Raw genomic sequence first — 15,575 nt, forward strand, 5'->3', positions numbered from 1 at the left:
ACAAAATTGTAGACCTGCACCAGGCTGGGAAGACTGAATCTGCAATAGGTAAGCAGCTTGGTTTGAAGAAATCAACTGTGGGAGCAATTATTAGGAAATGGAAGACATACAAGACCACTGATAATCTCCCTCGATCTGGGGCTCCACGCAAGATCTCACCCCGTGGGGTCAAAATGATCACAAGAACGGTGAGCAACAATCCCAGAACCACACGGGGGGACCTAGTGAATGACCTGCAGAGAGCTGGGACCAAAGTAAGAAAGCCTACCATCAGTAACACACTACGCCTCCAGGGACTCAAATCCTGCAGTGCCAGACGTGTCCCCCTGCTTAAGCCAGTACATGTCCAGGCCCGTCTGAAGTTTGCTAGAGAGCATTTGGATGATCCAGAAGAAGATTGGGAGACTGTCATATGGTCAGATGAAACCAAAATATAACTTTTTGGTAAAACTCAACTCGTCGTGTTTGGAAAACAAAGAATGCTGAGTTGCATCCAAAGAACACCATACCTACTGTGAAGCATGGGGGTGGAAACATCATGCTTTGGGGCCGTTTTTCTGCAAAGGGACCAGGACGACTGATTCGTGTAAAGGAAAGAATGAATGGGGCCATGTAATCGTGAGATTTTGAGTCAGCAAGGGCATTGAAGATGAAATGTGGCTGGGTCTTTCAGCATGACAATGATCCCAAACACACCACCCGGGCAACGAAGGAGTGGCTTCGTAAGAAGCATTTTAAGGTCCTGGAGTGGCATAGCCAGTCTCCAAATCTCAACCCCATAGAAAATCTTTGGAGGGAGTTGAAAGTCCATGTTGCCCAGCAACAGCCCCAAAACATCACTGCTCTAGAGGAGATCTGCATGGAGGAATGGGCCTAAATACCAGCAACAGTGTGTGAAAACCTTGTGAAGATTTACAGAAAATGTTTGACCTCTGTCATTGCCAACAAAGGGTATATAACAAAGTATTGAGATAAGTATTTGGTCAATAACAAAAGTTTATCTTCCACCATAATTTGCAAATAAATCAAATGAGATTTTCTGGATTTTTTTTCCTAATTTTGTCTGTCATAGTTGAAGTGTACCTATGATGAAAATTACAGACCTCTCTCATCTTTTTAAGTGAGAGAACTTGCACAATTGGTGGCTGACTGAATACTTTTTTGCCCCACTCTAGTTGCGGAGAGTCCCTGTAATCCTAGATTCAGATCATTCAGGCGAGAAAAAACATCACCAAGATAGGCCAGTCGTGTGAGAAACTCGTCATCATGCAAGCGGTCAGACAAGTGAAAATTATGGTCAGTAAAGAAAACTTTAAGCTCCGTCTCTCAATTAAAAAAAAAATGTGTCAATACGTTGCCCCTTGATAACCAGTGCACTTCTGTATGTTGTAAAAGCGTTACATGGTTGCTGCCCATATAATTGCATAGTGTAGAAAATACACGAGAGTTCAGGGGCTTTGCTTTAACATTTACCCATTTTTACTGTTGTGTCCAAAACATCTTTCAAGCTGTCAGGCATTTCCTTGGCAAGCAAGAGCCTCTCGGTTGATGCTGCAGTGTACCCAAGTGGCGTTGGGAGCAACTGCTTGCACGCACGTTACCACTCCACTATGTCTCCCTGTCATGGCTTTTGTGCCATCAGTACAGATACCAACATGAGCAGCAACTACATTTGGCTACATATGGACCATTAGTGGAATTCCCGCGAGAGAGTAACAGTTAATGTGATTGAATGTTAATTATTTGACTAGGTTACCTGTATTTGACATTGTGTTATTTCGCTGAACACTAGATTGGTTTAATTTAATTTTTGTAAGTGAAACGAGGCTACTCAAGCGAGTAGGGTCGCACCCCAACCCAAGAGAGATTAGTCAATCTTGACTACTTTTCTGGATAAACAGTGCCCATCTGGACACCCTGTTAAAGAAATGTTGGGTGTCTCCAGGAGTGCAGTGCAACTTATGGAGATTTGTACACGGATGTTTGTGACATATTGGGCTCAGACTCAGCGTTGAAACCCTCTCATATTCAAGCGTCCTAATGGGATGACTACTAAAGCGGATGCCATCAAACCTAGCAGCCTCAGGCATGTTTTGAAAGAGACCAGGTACCCTGTGCGAAACAGTGCTAGGCAATTCTGGAATGTTCTTATACGTTTCACTGAAAGGCAAGCTTTGAATGATACCTAATCTAGGGTTAAACCTAGAAACAGTTTTCGTGGGAATTAGAATGCTCTTCGCTGTGTTTATTCTGAAACCTAGAAATATCAGGTGTTCCAAGAGCAGCTGACTGTTCTGTAGCGTTGCGATTTGCTCCCAGAGGACACACGCAGGTTCCCCCGGAGCCCGAGTGTATATAAATCTCTCTAATCGAGGTGGGGTGACTGCAAATTGCAGGAGCACCCTCTGTCAGGGGAAGGGTATTTGACAGTAGAAAACGCACTGCGCATGCTCGGCTGGTCTGCAGCGGGAAAACGCTTATGTGGCCTATCACTACAGAAAAAGCAGTAGTGCCCTCTGGTGGTGTTGTAGGCAGGCACACTGTTTGTTTTGATTTAGTCAGAAACATGTCTGACTGCGCACTTGGCCTGTAGCTTGGCTGCGCTAGTGGTAACATATTTTTAGTGTGAACTGACATTGGGTACTGACATCCCTCACCCCTGTGGTGACTAACTTGTAGACCTTCTCTGTCGGGGAGGACTGGAAGTGCTTGTACTTGGTTGGTAAGGTGGGGCCAGTTGAGGTCATGGAGGACTTCTGGCTAGGGTGTTGATGGGAAGCCACCAGTGGTTGGATGGGGGGCGTGTGGGCAAGCCCAATCCCTTCCATGTCAACACAGTCCAACACCGACCCGCCTTGGATAGGGTTCTTGGAGGAGAAAGGTGTACTCCAGGTATGGTTAACCTCCTCCAGGCCTTCTGAAAGACTGGTAGTAATTGCATGTCCGCCCGTTGGACTTTGGGTACCCTCGTAGTGGGACATCAAGTCAAATTTACTTGTCACATGGGCCAAATTCAGGTTAAGTGGGCATTGTGTCCAGAAGCAGTGCGTTAGGTTGTGTTTCAGAGGACGCACAGCTCTCGACCTTCGAGTCCGTACGGGAGTTGCAGCCGATGAGACAAGACTAACTACCAATTGGATAGGGGAGAAACAGGGTAAAGATTTTAACAAAAAATACAATTTTGGGTGGGGAAAAACAAACAATGCAGGTAAGAAAAATAAGTGTCAAGTAAAAAATAAAAGTAACAAATAATTAAAGAGCAGCAGTAAAATAACAGGAGCAAGGCTATTTACAGTGGGTACCAGTACAGAGTCAATGTGTGGGGAACTGGTTAGTCAAGGCAATTGAGGTAAGATGTAACGTCCTCTCACTGTCCTCAACTTAACATGTGTAAATATTTGTATGAACAAAACAAGATTCAACAACAGACATAAACTGAACAAGTTCCACAGACATGTGACTAACAGAAATGGAATAATGTGTCCCTGAACAAAGGGGGGGGGGGGGGGGGGGGGGGGGTCAAAATCAAAAGTAACAGTCAGTATCTGGTGTGGCTACCAGCTGCATTAAGTACTGCAGTGCATCTCCTCCTCATGGACTGCACCAGATTTGACAGTTCTTGCTGTGAGATGTTAACCCACTCTTCCACCAAGTCACCTGCAAGTTCCCGGACATTTCTGGGGGGAATGACCCTAGCCCTCACCCTCCGATCCAACAGGTCCGAGACGTGCCCAATGGGATTGAGATCCGGGCTCCTCGATGGCCATGGGAGAACACTGACACTGTAGGAAATCATGCACAGAACGAGCAGTATGGCTGGTGGCATTGTCATGCTGGAGGGTCATATCAGGATGAGCCTGCAGGAAGGGTACCACATGAGGGAGGAGGATGTCTTCCCTGTAATGCAGTGTTTAGATTGCCTGCAATGACAGCAAGCTCAGTACAATGATGCTGTGACACACTGCTCCAGACCATGGCAGACTGTCCACCTCCAAATTGATCCCGCACCACATTACAAGCCTCGGTGTAATGCTCATTCCTTCGACGACAAACGCAAATCCGACTATCACCCCTGGTGAGACAAAACCGCGACTCGTCAATGAAGAGCACTTATTGCCAGTCCTATCTGGTCCAGCGATGGTGGGTTTGTGCCCATCGACGACGTTGTTGCTGGTTATATCTGGTGACCACACGTGGTCTCCCTGTAGCGCTGGCTTAGGAGTCTCACAGTACGGACATTGCAATGCCTAAGGCATGTTCACGCAGATGAGCAGGGACCCTGGGCATCTTTCTTTTGGTGTTTTTCAGAGTCAGTAGAAAGGCCTCATAGTGTCCTATGTTTTCATAACTGTGACCTTAATTGCCTACCGTCTGTAAGCTGTTAGTGTCTTAACAACCGTTCCACAGGTGTATGTTCATTAATTGTTTATGGTTCATTGAACAATCATGGGAAACAGTGTTTAAACACTTTACAATGAAGATCTGTGAAGTTATTTATTTAGTTATGTAGGTAGACTTAAAGTGCCTATGAATAGATAGTAAACAGAGCAGCAGCAGCGTAAAGGGGGGGGGGGGGGGTGAAATGCAAATAGTCTGGTTAGCCATTTGATTAGCTGTTCAGGAGTCTTATGGCTTGGTGATAGAAGCTGTTAAGAAGTATTTATATCTAGACTTGGCGCTCCGGGACCGCTTCACGTGCGGTAGCAGAGAGAACATTCTATGACTAGGGTGGCTGGAATATTTGACAATTTTTAGGGCCTTCCTCCGACACCGCCTGGTAGAGGTCCTGGATGGCAGGAAGCTTGGCCCCAGTGATGTACTGGGCTATACGCTCTACCCTCTGTAGTGCCTTGCGGTCGGAGGACGAGCATTTGCCATACCAGGCCGTGATGCAACCACTCGATGGTGCAACTATAGAACCATTTGATGATCTGAGGACCTTTGCCAAATCTTTTCAGTCTCCTGAGGGGGAATAGGCTTTGTCGTGCCCTATTCACGGCGGTCTTGGTGTGTTTGGACCATGATAGTTTTTTGTTGATGTGGACGCCAAGGAACTTGAAGCTCTCAACCTGCTCCACTATAGCCCTGTTGAGGAGAATGGGGTCTGTCGTGGTAATTTCCTGTATTACTAAACATTGAGAGAGCAAACCACACACAAGTCAGAGTTATATTAGAAAGTGCATCTTTAATAATATGAGCTTCACCATAGCCCTTTTTGACTCTCAGATCAATTCAGTGTCTATAAATGAGTCCCTACAAAACAGTTCTTAGTATCATTTATAGCCAAGACACACCCATCTCAACTCACATGACGAAACACAGATCTCAGGAACAGTTCACAAATAACCTTTTACTTGAAAGAGGAGTATCCCATAGTCAGATAGCATTAGCTATAAATTATCATTCAGTTTGGTCTCCTAAACGAAGTTCTTATCTCGTTCTTGGTACAAGATAGTACCAAACCATTACCTCATCCAGAATTGTCAATTCTAGATACTCCCATCTCAAATACACCCCCTCCTGGACAAGATCAGAAAAGACAGTGAACCTCTTAGGTTATATACTAAAGCAAGATAAGGGCAACCTCAGATGGGACATACAATAGTTAGACACATTCCCATAAGAAGACAAACCTCCATTCTGTCCTCCTCCCCTTCTGATATTCTTCATAGCATCACATGGTTTAACAGATACATTGACATATGAAGACAAGCCTGACCTCTCCCCTCTCTGGGCCCCAAGTGACTAAGCCCTAGCAGAGAAGGGATAACTGCAAACTGCCAACAGTATTATCCAAAAGAAGACATTCTATTACCATATCTCACATAAGCATGATTATGTTTCATTTACATCTTATTTATCAATGTTACCTAACTAATTCTGATTCAGCCACGACAGGTCCTGCTCGGTCCTCCTTTTCCTGTAGTTCACAATCATGTCCTTTGTCTTGATCACATAGCGGGAGAGGTTGTTGTCCTGGCACCACACGGCTAGATCTCTGACCTCCTCTCTACAGGCTGTCTCATCATTGTGGGTAATCAGGCCTACCACTGTTGTATGGTAGACAAACTTGATGATGGTGTTGGAGTCGTGCCTGGCCACACAGTCATGAGCGAACAGGGAGTACATGAGGGGACTGAGCACACACCCCTGAAGGGCCCCCCTGTTGAGGACCAGCGTGGCGGATGCGTTGTTACCTACCCTTACCATCTGGGGGTAGTCCATCAGGAAGTCCAGAATCCAGTTGCAGAGGGAGGTGTTTAGTCCCATTGTTCTTAGCTTAGCGATGAGCTTTGAGGGCACTATGGTGTTGAACGCTGAGCTGTAGTCAATGAATAGCATTCTCACATAGGTGTTCCTTTTGTCTAGGTGGAAAAGGGCAGTGTGGAGTGCAATAGAGATTACATCATATGTGGATCTGTTGGGGCGGTATGTAAATTGGAGTGGGTCCAGGGTGTTGGTATTAGACTCCGTCAGGGAGAGGTTGAAAATGTCAGTGACGACACTTGCTAGTTGGTCTGTGCATACTCAGAGTACACGTTATGGTAATCCGTCTGGCCCTGCGGCCTTGTGAATGTTGACCTGTTTAAAAGGTCTTACATAGGCTACAGAGAACGTCGTCCGGAACAGCTGATGCTCTCATGCATGTTTCAGTGTTACTTGCCTCAAAACGAGCACAGAGGTAATTTAGCTCATCTGGTAGGCTTGTGTCACTGGGCAGCTCACAGCTGTGCTTCCCTTTGTAGTCTGTAATAGTTTGCAAGCCCTGCCACATCTGACGAGTGTCGAAGCCAGTATAGTACCATTCAATCTTAGTCCTGTTTTGACGCTTTGGCTGTTTGATGGTTCGTCGGATTTCTTATAAGCTTACGGGTTAGAGTCCCGCTCCTTGAAAGCATCAGCGTTACCCTTTAGCTCAGTGCGGATGTTGCCTGTCATCCATGGCTTCTGGTTTGGGTATGTACTTACGGTCACTGTGGGGAAGACGTCATCAATGCACTTATTGATGAAGCCAGTGACAGATGTGGTGTACTCCTCAATGCCTTCGGACAAATCCCGGAACGTTTTTGCATGTAAGAAGGAAACAGGAAGATATGGTCAGATTTTCCAAATGGAGTGCGAGGGAGAGCTCTGTACGCGTCTCTGTGTGTGGAGTAAAGATGGTCTAGAGTTTTTTTCCCCTCTTGTCACACGTTTAATATGCTGGTAGAATTATGGTAAAACGGATTATAGTTTCCCTGCATTAAAGTCCCCGGTCACTAGGAGCACCGCCGCGTTTTGCTGTTTGCTTACGGCCATATACAGCTCATTGAGTGTGGTCTTAGTGCCAGCATCAGTTTATGGCGGTAAATAGACAGTTTCGAAGAATATAGATGAATACTGTCTTGGTAAATAGTGGGGTCTACAGCTTTTAATGAGATCCTCGCCTGAGGTAGAGTAAAATCTTGAGACTTCCTTAGAGTTCATGCACCAGCTGTTTACAAATATACATACACTACCGTTCAAAAGTTTGGGGTCACTTAGAAATGTCCTTGTTTTCAATGAAAAAGGAATAGAAAATATAGTCAAGATGTTGACAATGTTATAAGTAAAGATTTTTAATTGAAATAATTGTGTCCTTCAAACATTGCTTTCGTCAAAGAATCCTCCATATGTAGCAATTACAGCCTTTCAGACTTTTGGCATTCTAGTTGTCAGTTTGTTGAGGTAATCTGAAGAGATTTCACCCCATGCTTCCTGAAGCACCTCCCACGCGTTGGATTGGCTTGACGGGCACTTCTTACGTACCATACTGTCAAGCTGCTCCCACAACAGATCAATAGGGTTGAGATCCGGTGACTGTGCTGGCCAGCTGACTGCTTCTTCCATAAATCGGTATTGCATTGTTTGGAGCTGTGCTTTGGGTCATTGTCCTGTTGTAGGAGGAAACTGGCTCCAATTCAGTGTATGGCATGGCATTGCAAAATCCAGTGATAGCCTCCCTTCAAAATCCCTTTTACCCTGTTCAAATCTCCCACTTTACCACCACCAAAACCCCTCCAGACCATCACATTAACTCCACCATGCTTGACAGATGGCGTCAAGCACTGCTCCAGCATCTTTTAATTTTTTCTGCGCCTCACGAATGTTCTTCTTTGGGATCCGAACACCTCAAACTTAGATTTGTCTGTCCGTAACACTTTTTCCGATCTTCCTCTGTCCAGTGTCTGTGTTCTTTTGCCATTCTTAATATTTTATTTTTGTTGGCCAGCCTGAGATATGGCTTTTTCTTTGCAACTCTGCCTAGAAGGCCAGCATCCCAAGTCGCCTCTTCACTGTTGACGTTGAGACTGGTGTTTTGCAGGTACTATTTAATGAAGCTGCCAGTTGAGGACTTGTGAGGCATCCGTTTCTCAAACTAGACACTAATGTACTTGTCCTCTTGCTCAGTTGTGCACCGGGGCATCCCATTCCTCTTTCTATTCTGGTTGGAGCCAGTTTGCGCTGTTCTGTGAAAGGAGTAGTAGACAGCGTTGTACGAGATCTTCAGTTTATTGGCAATTTCTCACATGGAATAGTCACAGTGAAGAGGGCACAGTGTGGACAGGAGCCAATGGAGGCTGACACTTCCCGGCCATGTTGCAGCCCAAGGCAAGCGGAGCACACCAAGTGGGTGTCCTTGGCCGATATCTTGTTTCCACAGGTACAGAGTCGTGCCAGGAGCTTCCCTTCGTTTGGAATGGGAGATTATTTTGTTGCCATAGCTGGGATGCTAAATTTCTAGCTTTCACTCTGTGGCACTCGAATGGCCGGATACCGTTTCCGAAATGACAGATTAGAAAAGATAGAAAAATGTACTAATAGCTAAGTAAAACCACAAAAGCTAGCTAGCGTGGTGGCTAGCTTGCTAACGACTAATCACTGTTGGGATACAGCCAACTTCGTCGTGAACGAGGTAGCCGCGTCACAGCTATACCCGGTCCTCCCTCTAATAATATTCCTCTAACTATGGTGAAGGAAAAGGAAAATTGCCACCACTGCACATTCCAGAGAATCGGGCCTGGCGAGCGAGTTCTAAGCTCACGTCTGTGAACAGTTTAGCTAACTCTGGAAAATGCAGCCGTGTCGAGGTAAGCTTTCTGATGAGAAGCGAGAAGAGGTGTTTCAATGACAGTCTGACTTTTTTTAAAAATTTTTTAAGGAGGGACACCTTTCCCCAACTCACACGTCTCGAAGTCCAGCCAATCATGGGTGGTGTAGTTTAGCAAAGGCTTCTGAAGAATACGCTGGGGGCGTATCCCATAAGTGAAATACCAAAACGATTACTTGAAAGAGAATAACATTGTGTTATCTGATCACAGAACAATTGTCTCCCTAGGACAGGGTCATTCTGATGTATTGCACAAAAAGCTGAAACCATCAATACAATCATTGATCAGCAAAAAAACATACTTTGCCTTTGAATTTATTAGTTGGGCCTGGGTATTTAAATTTTTTCCTATAGATGTTGTTTGTGGAATGCACAGTTAAAATAAGATGTTTGTTTATTTCTTCAGAAAGAAATATATAGGATAGAAGAAGAGATATTCTCTATCTTATAGAACAGAAAACCATGTCCATTTTATGCTGTAGATCTTCATCTGCTGCTCTCTAAACATTGGGCCCACTAGCTGAGCCCCTGGTTCATCTCTCAAAAGATACACAGAAAGAAAACACGCATTCATGTATCGCTAATTAAAACTTACCAATTAAAACTTGACATTTGTCATTGTCTTTTAATACAATAATGGTGGTGAAATGGAGAGATACAGGAGCTTTTGCATAGAGTAGTTCTGACACAGATGTCCAATCCTATTGGTAATTGATCAGCCATGGGGAGTGGTGGTGGCGGTGAGCTTGGTCCTCATTGGGTGAGGAGCAAACTGACTTTATTCTTATTTGGACATTTGCAGCAGAAGAAAAATCCTTAGCGTGGAAAATGTATTGATTGGCAGAAATGATTTAAAAACAGTTGTGAATGGTTACTGGGCATGCCATGAAACTGCCCCTCTAAACTCAAGGGGATGTGTGGCCGAGGCTGGGGTCATTCCTAATTCTGTCAACCTGACAAAATTAGGGAGACATGGTTGACTATGCAAGCCCCAAACCTTTGGTACATTCAGTGCAAAAAATATATTTACACACACCCACAACAGGTGCAGACATACATGTACACAAGGATGAGACATACAAGACCAGCACACACCGTGTGGTTTTCTGTGTAGCCATGAACCATGACCTCTAACCTCTGACCTATCATCAAGACAGGTGATCTCATGAATGTAACAAAAACAATTCCCTTAAAGTGTGTTGCCATAGTACTTCGTTAACATTAGTCATAACCCTTCATATAAACAAACATAAAGCTTATAACATTTCACAATTGTGAAGCCATAAACAATGTGGCACAAAAACTAAATATTTATTTGACCGCGTCCACCTCATCAAGGACACATTTATAACGCATTATAGCAGCATACCCTACAGTTCTTATCCGGCTCCTCCCGCCCTTTTCTCAACATCGATAGCGATATCCTCATGCAAAAGTTATTAAGGACAGACTTGTGTTGCACTATTTCTGCATGCAAATATCGAGATATAACACAACACCATCTAGGGGTCCCAGGCTCAGTGCAGCTCACAGAGTTGCTGAGATGGACCTTGCATGCAGTTTCAAGCCAGGCTGAGATATGAAGGCTTCCTCCACAATGCATCACAGTGGGGCTTCCAGCCCGAGTGGTCTGTCTAGCTCGCACAGACCTCTGTACAGTAGTTGTAATCATGCGTACACACATAAAAAGGGTGTGTCTGTGAACACGTGTGCGTCTGTGTCTGAATGAGTCCGTTGGGTAGGGGATATGCACTGAGAAGTCCAAAACCAGGATGAACACTTGCTTTCAAGAGATCATAAGCATCTGTGTAGGTGTGTAGTGTATGTCCCGAGCTTATATATGCTTCCATAGCTGTGTGTACGATACTGAAGTAAGTACCATATCATGTGCTGCCCTCGTGTTTGTATCCTGGAACTATTATAGAATACAATTAAGAGTTGTAGCTCTGTTTTTGTTGTGTGTAACACACCTAGCCATTTGAATGTTCTTTTGACCGACCAAATAAACATTACAAAGTCTCTCGTTACAACTTTTCGGCTGTGAGCCAAGAGGAAGAAATGGGTGCGCCCCACTATCGGGTCCCCAACCAACCCTCCTCAAAACACTGAGTGAAAGTGTCTGTCATAACAAGGCACGTGTCCGGTGCCACTTTCAGCCTTGGCTTCCATATTCAACAAATTTTAGGTGATCCACTTCCTGGTGTTTATTTGTCTTTGGCTGCAAAGGCTCCTCCTCCCACTACAGCAAGCCAGAGGTGCTGAAGTTTCATACATTCAGTCTTTTATGTGATACATTCATCAGTTGTGGATGGGAGGCAATATCATTAGTGAGAAATAGAGCCATGTTAGGCAATGTCTCACTGTGTGTGTGGAGCTACATATGTGTATGAGAAAGTGCATCTCATTTATTTTGAAAAAGAGTGACGCTACAATTGTATTTGTTATCGTGAGTTAGTGTGTGCCAATTTTAGAGCCTTGCTCATGTAGTCTAGCATAAGAAGACAAGTACAATGTGTTTTGGAGTGAGTCAATGCCTTTGGTGCACCTTAGGAGCTGTGACATGCAATTTAATCCCCTCAGAAATTAATCATGAGAGTCATCTTGAAAGTGTGTGAGAGTGAATGAGTGTGTGTTTGAAGACAAGGAATTAGTCAAATTATGTATTATAGTGTACGTAGTCTCCAGTCCCAGAGTAGAAAGACACAGTTCCGAGGTCCAGAACAGGGGGTCAATCCAGGAGGAAGCATAGGGTATTAGGAAGAGGTGTCTCTGGACTTGAAGGGCAGGCTGAGCCCCTGTAGGAAAAAGGAGATACAGTAACCAAGGCCAATAAACAGATAAGAGAAAGCACAAGTGTGGTTGTTATACACAGGAATAAAATTGAGGGCATCAGTGCAGGTAATGGAACAGTAACGTGATTCCAGGAAGTGTGGGATCATGGAGGCGCGAGGTATAGGTATAGGGGGGGGGGGGGGGGGGGGGCAAATTGGGATTGTCTTGGTGGTGAAATTGTCCCCAAAAGTTCTGTTGCTTCTCCAAAATGATAATTTCTGGTAGATGTCTATTCAGTTTCCATTGTGTACTGTGAGTACTGTCTCGCCTCAAGCTACGGTGACAGGATTTCCTCTCCACCATTGTTCTTTCCCAATTCGACCCCTGGCTGTGGCAGCCATTTTGGAGAGTTTACTCCAGGCCAAAGGTGCTGGTTTCCTCTACGGCTGTCAGCATCTTCTCATAGAGCATGGAGAAAGAAGGGTACGGCGGGAGGTCCAGACGGTTAAAGCATGTGTGAGCCCTGTAGAGAGGCAGACTGATAGTGAGAGGAGCGCACTGACAGATACACATAACATACAGTCGTGGCCAAAAGTTGAGAATGACACAAATATTAATTTTCACAAAGTTTGCTGCTTCAGTTTCTTTAGATATTTTTTTCAGATGTTACTATGGAATACTGAAGTATAATTACAAGCATTTCATAAGTGTCAAAGGCTTTTATTGACAATTACATGAAGTTGATGCAAAGAGTCAATATTTGCAGTGTTGACCCTTCTTTTTCAAGACCTCTGCAATCTGCCCTGGCATGCTTGCATAATCAATGCTTGGAGTTTGTCAGAATTTGTGGGGTTTTGTTTGTCCACCCGCTTCTTGAGGATTGACCACAAGTTCTCAATGGGATTAAGGTCTGGGGAGTTTCCTGGCCTGGACCCAAAATATCAATGTTTTGTTCCCCCGATCCCACAGCTGAATCAACTTTAGGAGAAGGTCCTGGCGCTTGCTGGACTTTCTTGGGCGCACTGACGCCTTCTTCACAACAATTGAACTGCTCTCCTTGAAGTTCTTGAAGATCCGACAAATGGTTGATTTAGGTGCAATCTTACTGGCACCAATTTCCTTGCCTGTGAAGCCCTTTTTGTGCAAAGCAATGATGACGGCACGTATTTCCTTGCAGGTAACCATGTTTGACAGAGGAAGAACAATGATTCTAAGCACCACCCTCCTTTTGAAGCTTCCAGTCTGTTATTTGAACTCAATCAGCATGACAGAGTGATCTCCAGCCTTGTCCTCATCAACACTCACACCTGTGTTAATGAGAGAATCACTGACATGATGTCAGTTGGTCCTTTTGTGGCAGGGCTGAAATGCAGTGGAAATGTTTTTGGGGGATTCAGTTCATTTGCATAGAAAAAAGGGACTTTGCAATTAATTGCAATTCATCTGATCACTTTTCATAACATTCTGGAGTATATGCAAATTGCCATCATACAAACTGAGGCAGCAGACTTTGTGAAAATTAATATTTGTGTCATTCTCAACTTTTGGCCATGACTGTACACGCACCGCATACACACTATTTTATGTGCATACATCTCACACACACACATAAGAATAGCTCATATAAACAGGTAGGCAAACATGGACAGACAGAGGGGTGTACTATACCTGGGTAAGGAGGTTATTTTACCCCACTTCTCCACACAGAACCTTCGTGGTCCATTGCTACCTCTGAGGGAGGCAAAGCCCTCATAGGGAATACTGGAGGTGCCCGTCACAAACTAAGGAGACATATACAATCCCCATTTAGGTAACATTTTATTTTATAGTGCCTAATGACCAGGTTTTCGCTGAGAAACTACATGTTAACAGGGCAATTATGTCAATATTACCCGGAATTATTTATCGGTTACTAGGGGATTAATTGTACCAGGAAGTTCCAAATGTTACCAAATAATATCACCTTCAATACCAGATAAATACCAGTGGAAACAGGGCTGAAAAATAAAGAGTTAGCAAAGTTAAGACTGGGGAGCTCAGCCTTTCGTCAGTATCAAACTATATTGGAGTGTCCCTTGAAAAGTAGTACCTGCAGCAGTCGGAGTCTCTGCTCATTGTTGAACCTCTCCACTGCTGCCCAGAACCAGCGAATGACTATGTGGTTGTCATGGTAACCTAGGGAGAAGGATGAAAGGTGTACCGATCAGCCATAGACCAAAATAAGCCTGATCTTCTTAGAAGCACAATCTGTAACAAAAGTGGTGCCCATGAGTTGTGCGGAGCCCAGCAGTAACACCTGATTCCATCAAAGGCATGATCTAAATCTTTAAAGACTAACATTAGATGATTAATATAATCAGGGGCGTTACTAGTTGGCTGGAAAAATATCCTCCCACACCGTCTGACTCTCCAAGGCTAAAACTGCCCCCCGCTGCTCCTCGGTCTCTACCTCCTCTGTACTCTGTGTTGTTTCTCCAGTCGGCCAGGTCGATCTCTGCAGTGCCAGCAATCACCAACTCCAGCTCTCTGGCATCAAACACAGACACCAGCCTCACGTCCACCACCTGACCAACACATGTCACAATTCTGATACATTTTCTATTACAGAGACATTACCACCTGGCCAAGACATATCACAATACTAATATACTCCTAATACATTAGGAGTAACCACATAAATTGTTATTGGCATGCATGATTATCTATTTCAGATAAATTACCCCTTGCTGCATCATTATCTATTACACAATAGCTGACGTAGCGCTGCATCATTATGCGGATACAATGCCACTTGACCAATACATTTGACAATGATAGACCATTATCAATGATGTGTGTGATGTCATAGGGCCCTGTGTTTTGTGTAACTATGTCACAACCTGGATTTGAACCTTTATTTAAAGCTTTTTCATCAAACTATCCCCTTTTCTTTTTATGTCAGATTTTCCAGCACTATCCTCAGACAATTGCTTAGATTTTTCTGTAATTCTAATTTCTGTCTAAGGCTTAAAATACAGGATAAAATCTTGCTATGTCACATGATTGCACAAAACACAGAGCCCTACCTCATAGAAGCCTCGCACCAGGCTCTCAGTCTGCTGAGCCACACCCCTTTCAATGCGCCACTTAACCATGCGCTCGATGTACTCCTTCTTATTCTTCTCTGACACTGGAACACCTGCACCGCCTGGCTTCAGCTCTCTCTCTGTGATCTATAGGGCCGTAAAGATAGAAACACAATATAGGGTGAATCCTACCTTACCATTGACATCAATGAATGACTAAGTAAAGTCAGGATTCACCTCCAAATACAACACATTGCAACAAGCAATTAAATATCAAATGCAGGGTAGTGTATGTAGTCTAAAATGATTGAAGATACATACAATACATTCATTATTCAAAACACAAGCATACACACAGACCTGCCCGAAGACCTCCTCGTTGACGGTGAAGGTGAGGTCCAGCATGTCCTCGATGTCATTGTCCTTCATCCACTGTAAACTCTGGTGGAACTCCTCGTCCAGGAACTCCAGGTCACTCAGGTCACATGGGCTGTAGGGGTCAAAGGTCAACAGAGGTGAAAAATGTATCTCATAACTAAGTCTTATATTAACATTTTAGTAATTTAGCATGATGTTTTCCAGAGTGTATATCAACCACATAATGAAAT

At 44.2% G+C, this 15,575-nt stretch overlaps 1 protein-coding gene across 6 annotated transcripts in view; it reads right to left on the reverse strand.

Moving 5' to 3' along the window:
- Nucleotides 1–9,728: 9,728 nt before the first annotated feature.
- hecw2a (HECT, C2 and WW domain containing E3 ubiquitin protein ligase 2a) overlaps nucleotides 9,729–15,575 on the reverse strand; it is a 55,895-nt gene continuing 50,048 nt past the window's right edge. For 5 of the 6 annotated variants that reach the window (XM_090215748.1, XM_090215745.1, XM_021579280.3 and 2 more), the window contains 6 exons: nucleotides 15,328–15,457; nucleotides 14,968–15,114; nucleotides 14,352–14,466; nucleotides 13,992–14,077; nucleotides 13,571–13,683; nucleotides 9,729–12,425 (listed from right to left, as the gene is read on the reverse strand). In XM_090215748.1, the coding sequence (XP_090071874.1) occupies nucleotides 12,314–12,425; nucleotides 13,571–13,683; nucleotides 13,992–14,077; nucleotides 14,352–14,466; nucleotides 14,968–15,114; nucleotides 15,328–15,457 (703 nt within the window). In that variant the 3' untranslated portion in view covers nucleotides 9,729–12,313. The remainder of the gene's footprint in view (nucleotides 12,426–13,570; nucleotides 13,684–13,991; nucleotides 14,078–14,351; nucleotides 14,467–14,967; nucleotides 15,115–15,327; nucleotides 15,458–15,575) is intronic. The other variant, XR_016490574.1, reaches the window with a different exon arrangement.

This window comes from Oncorhynchus mykiss, chromosome 22, assembly GCF_057628025.1.
Source record: "Oncorhynchus mykiss isolate SJ-2025 chromosome 22, ASM5762802v1, whole genome shotgun sequence".
In the NCBI taxonomy this organism is placed as follows: Eukaryota; Metazoa; Chordata; class Actinopteri; order Salmoniformes; family Salmonidae; genus Oncorhynchus; species Oncorhynchus mykiss.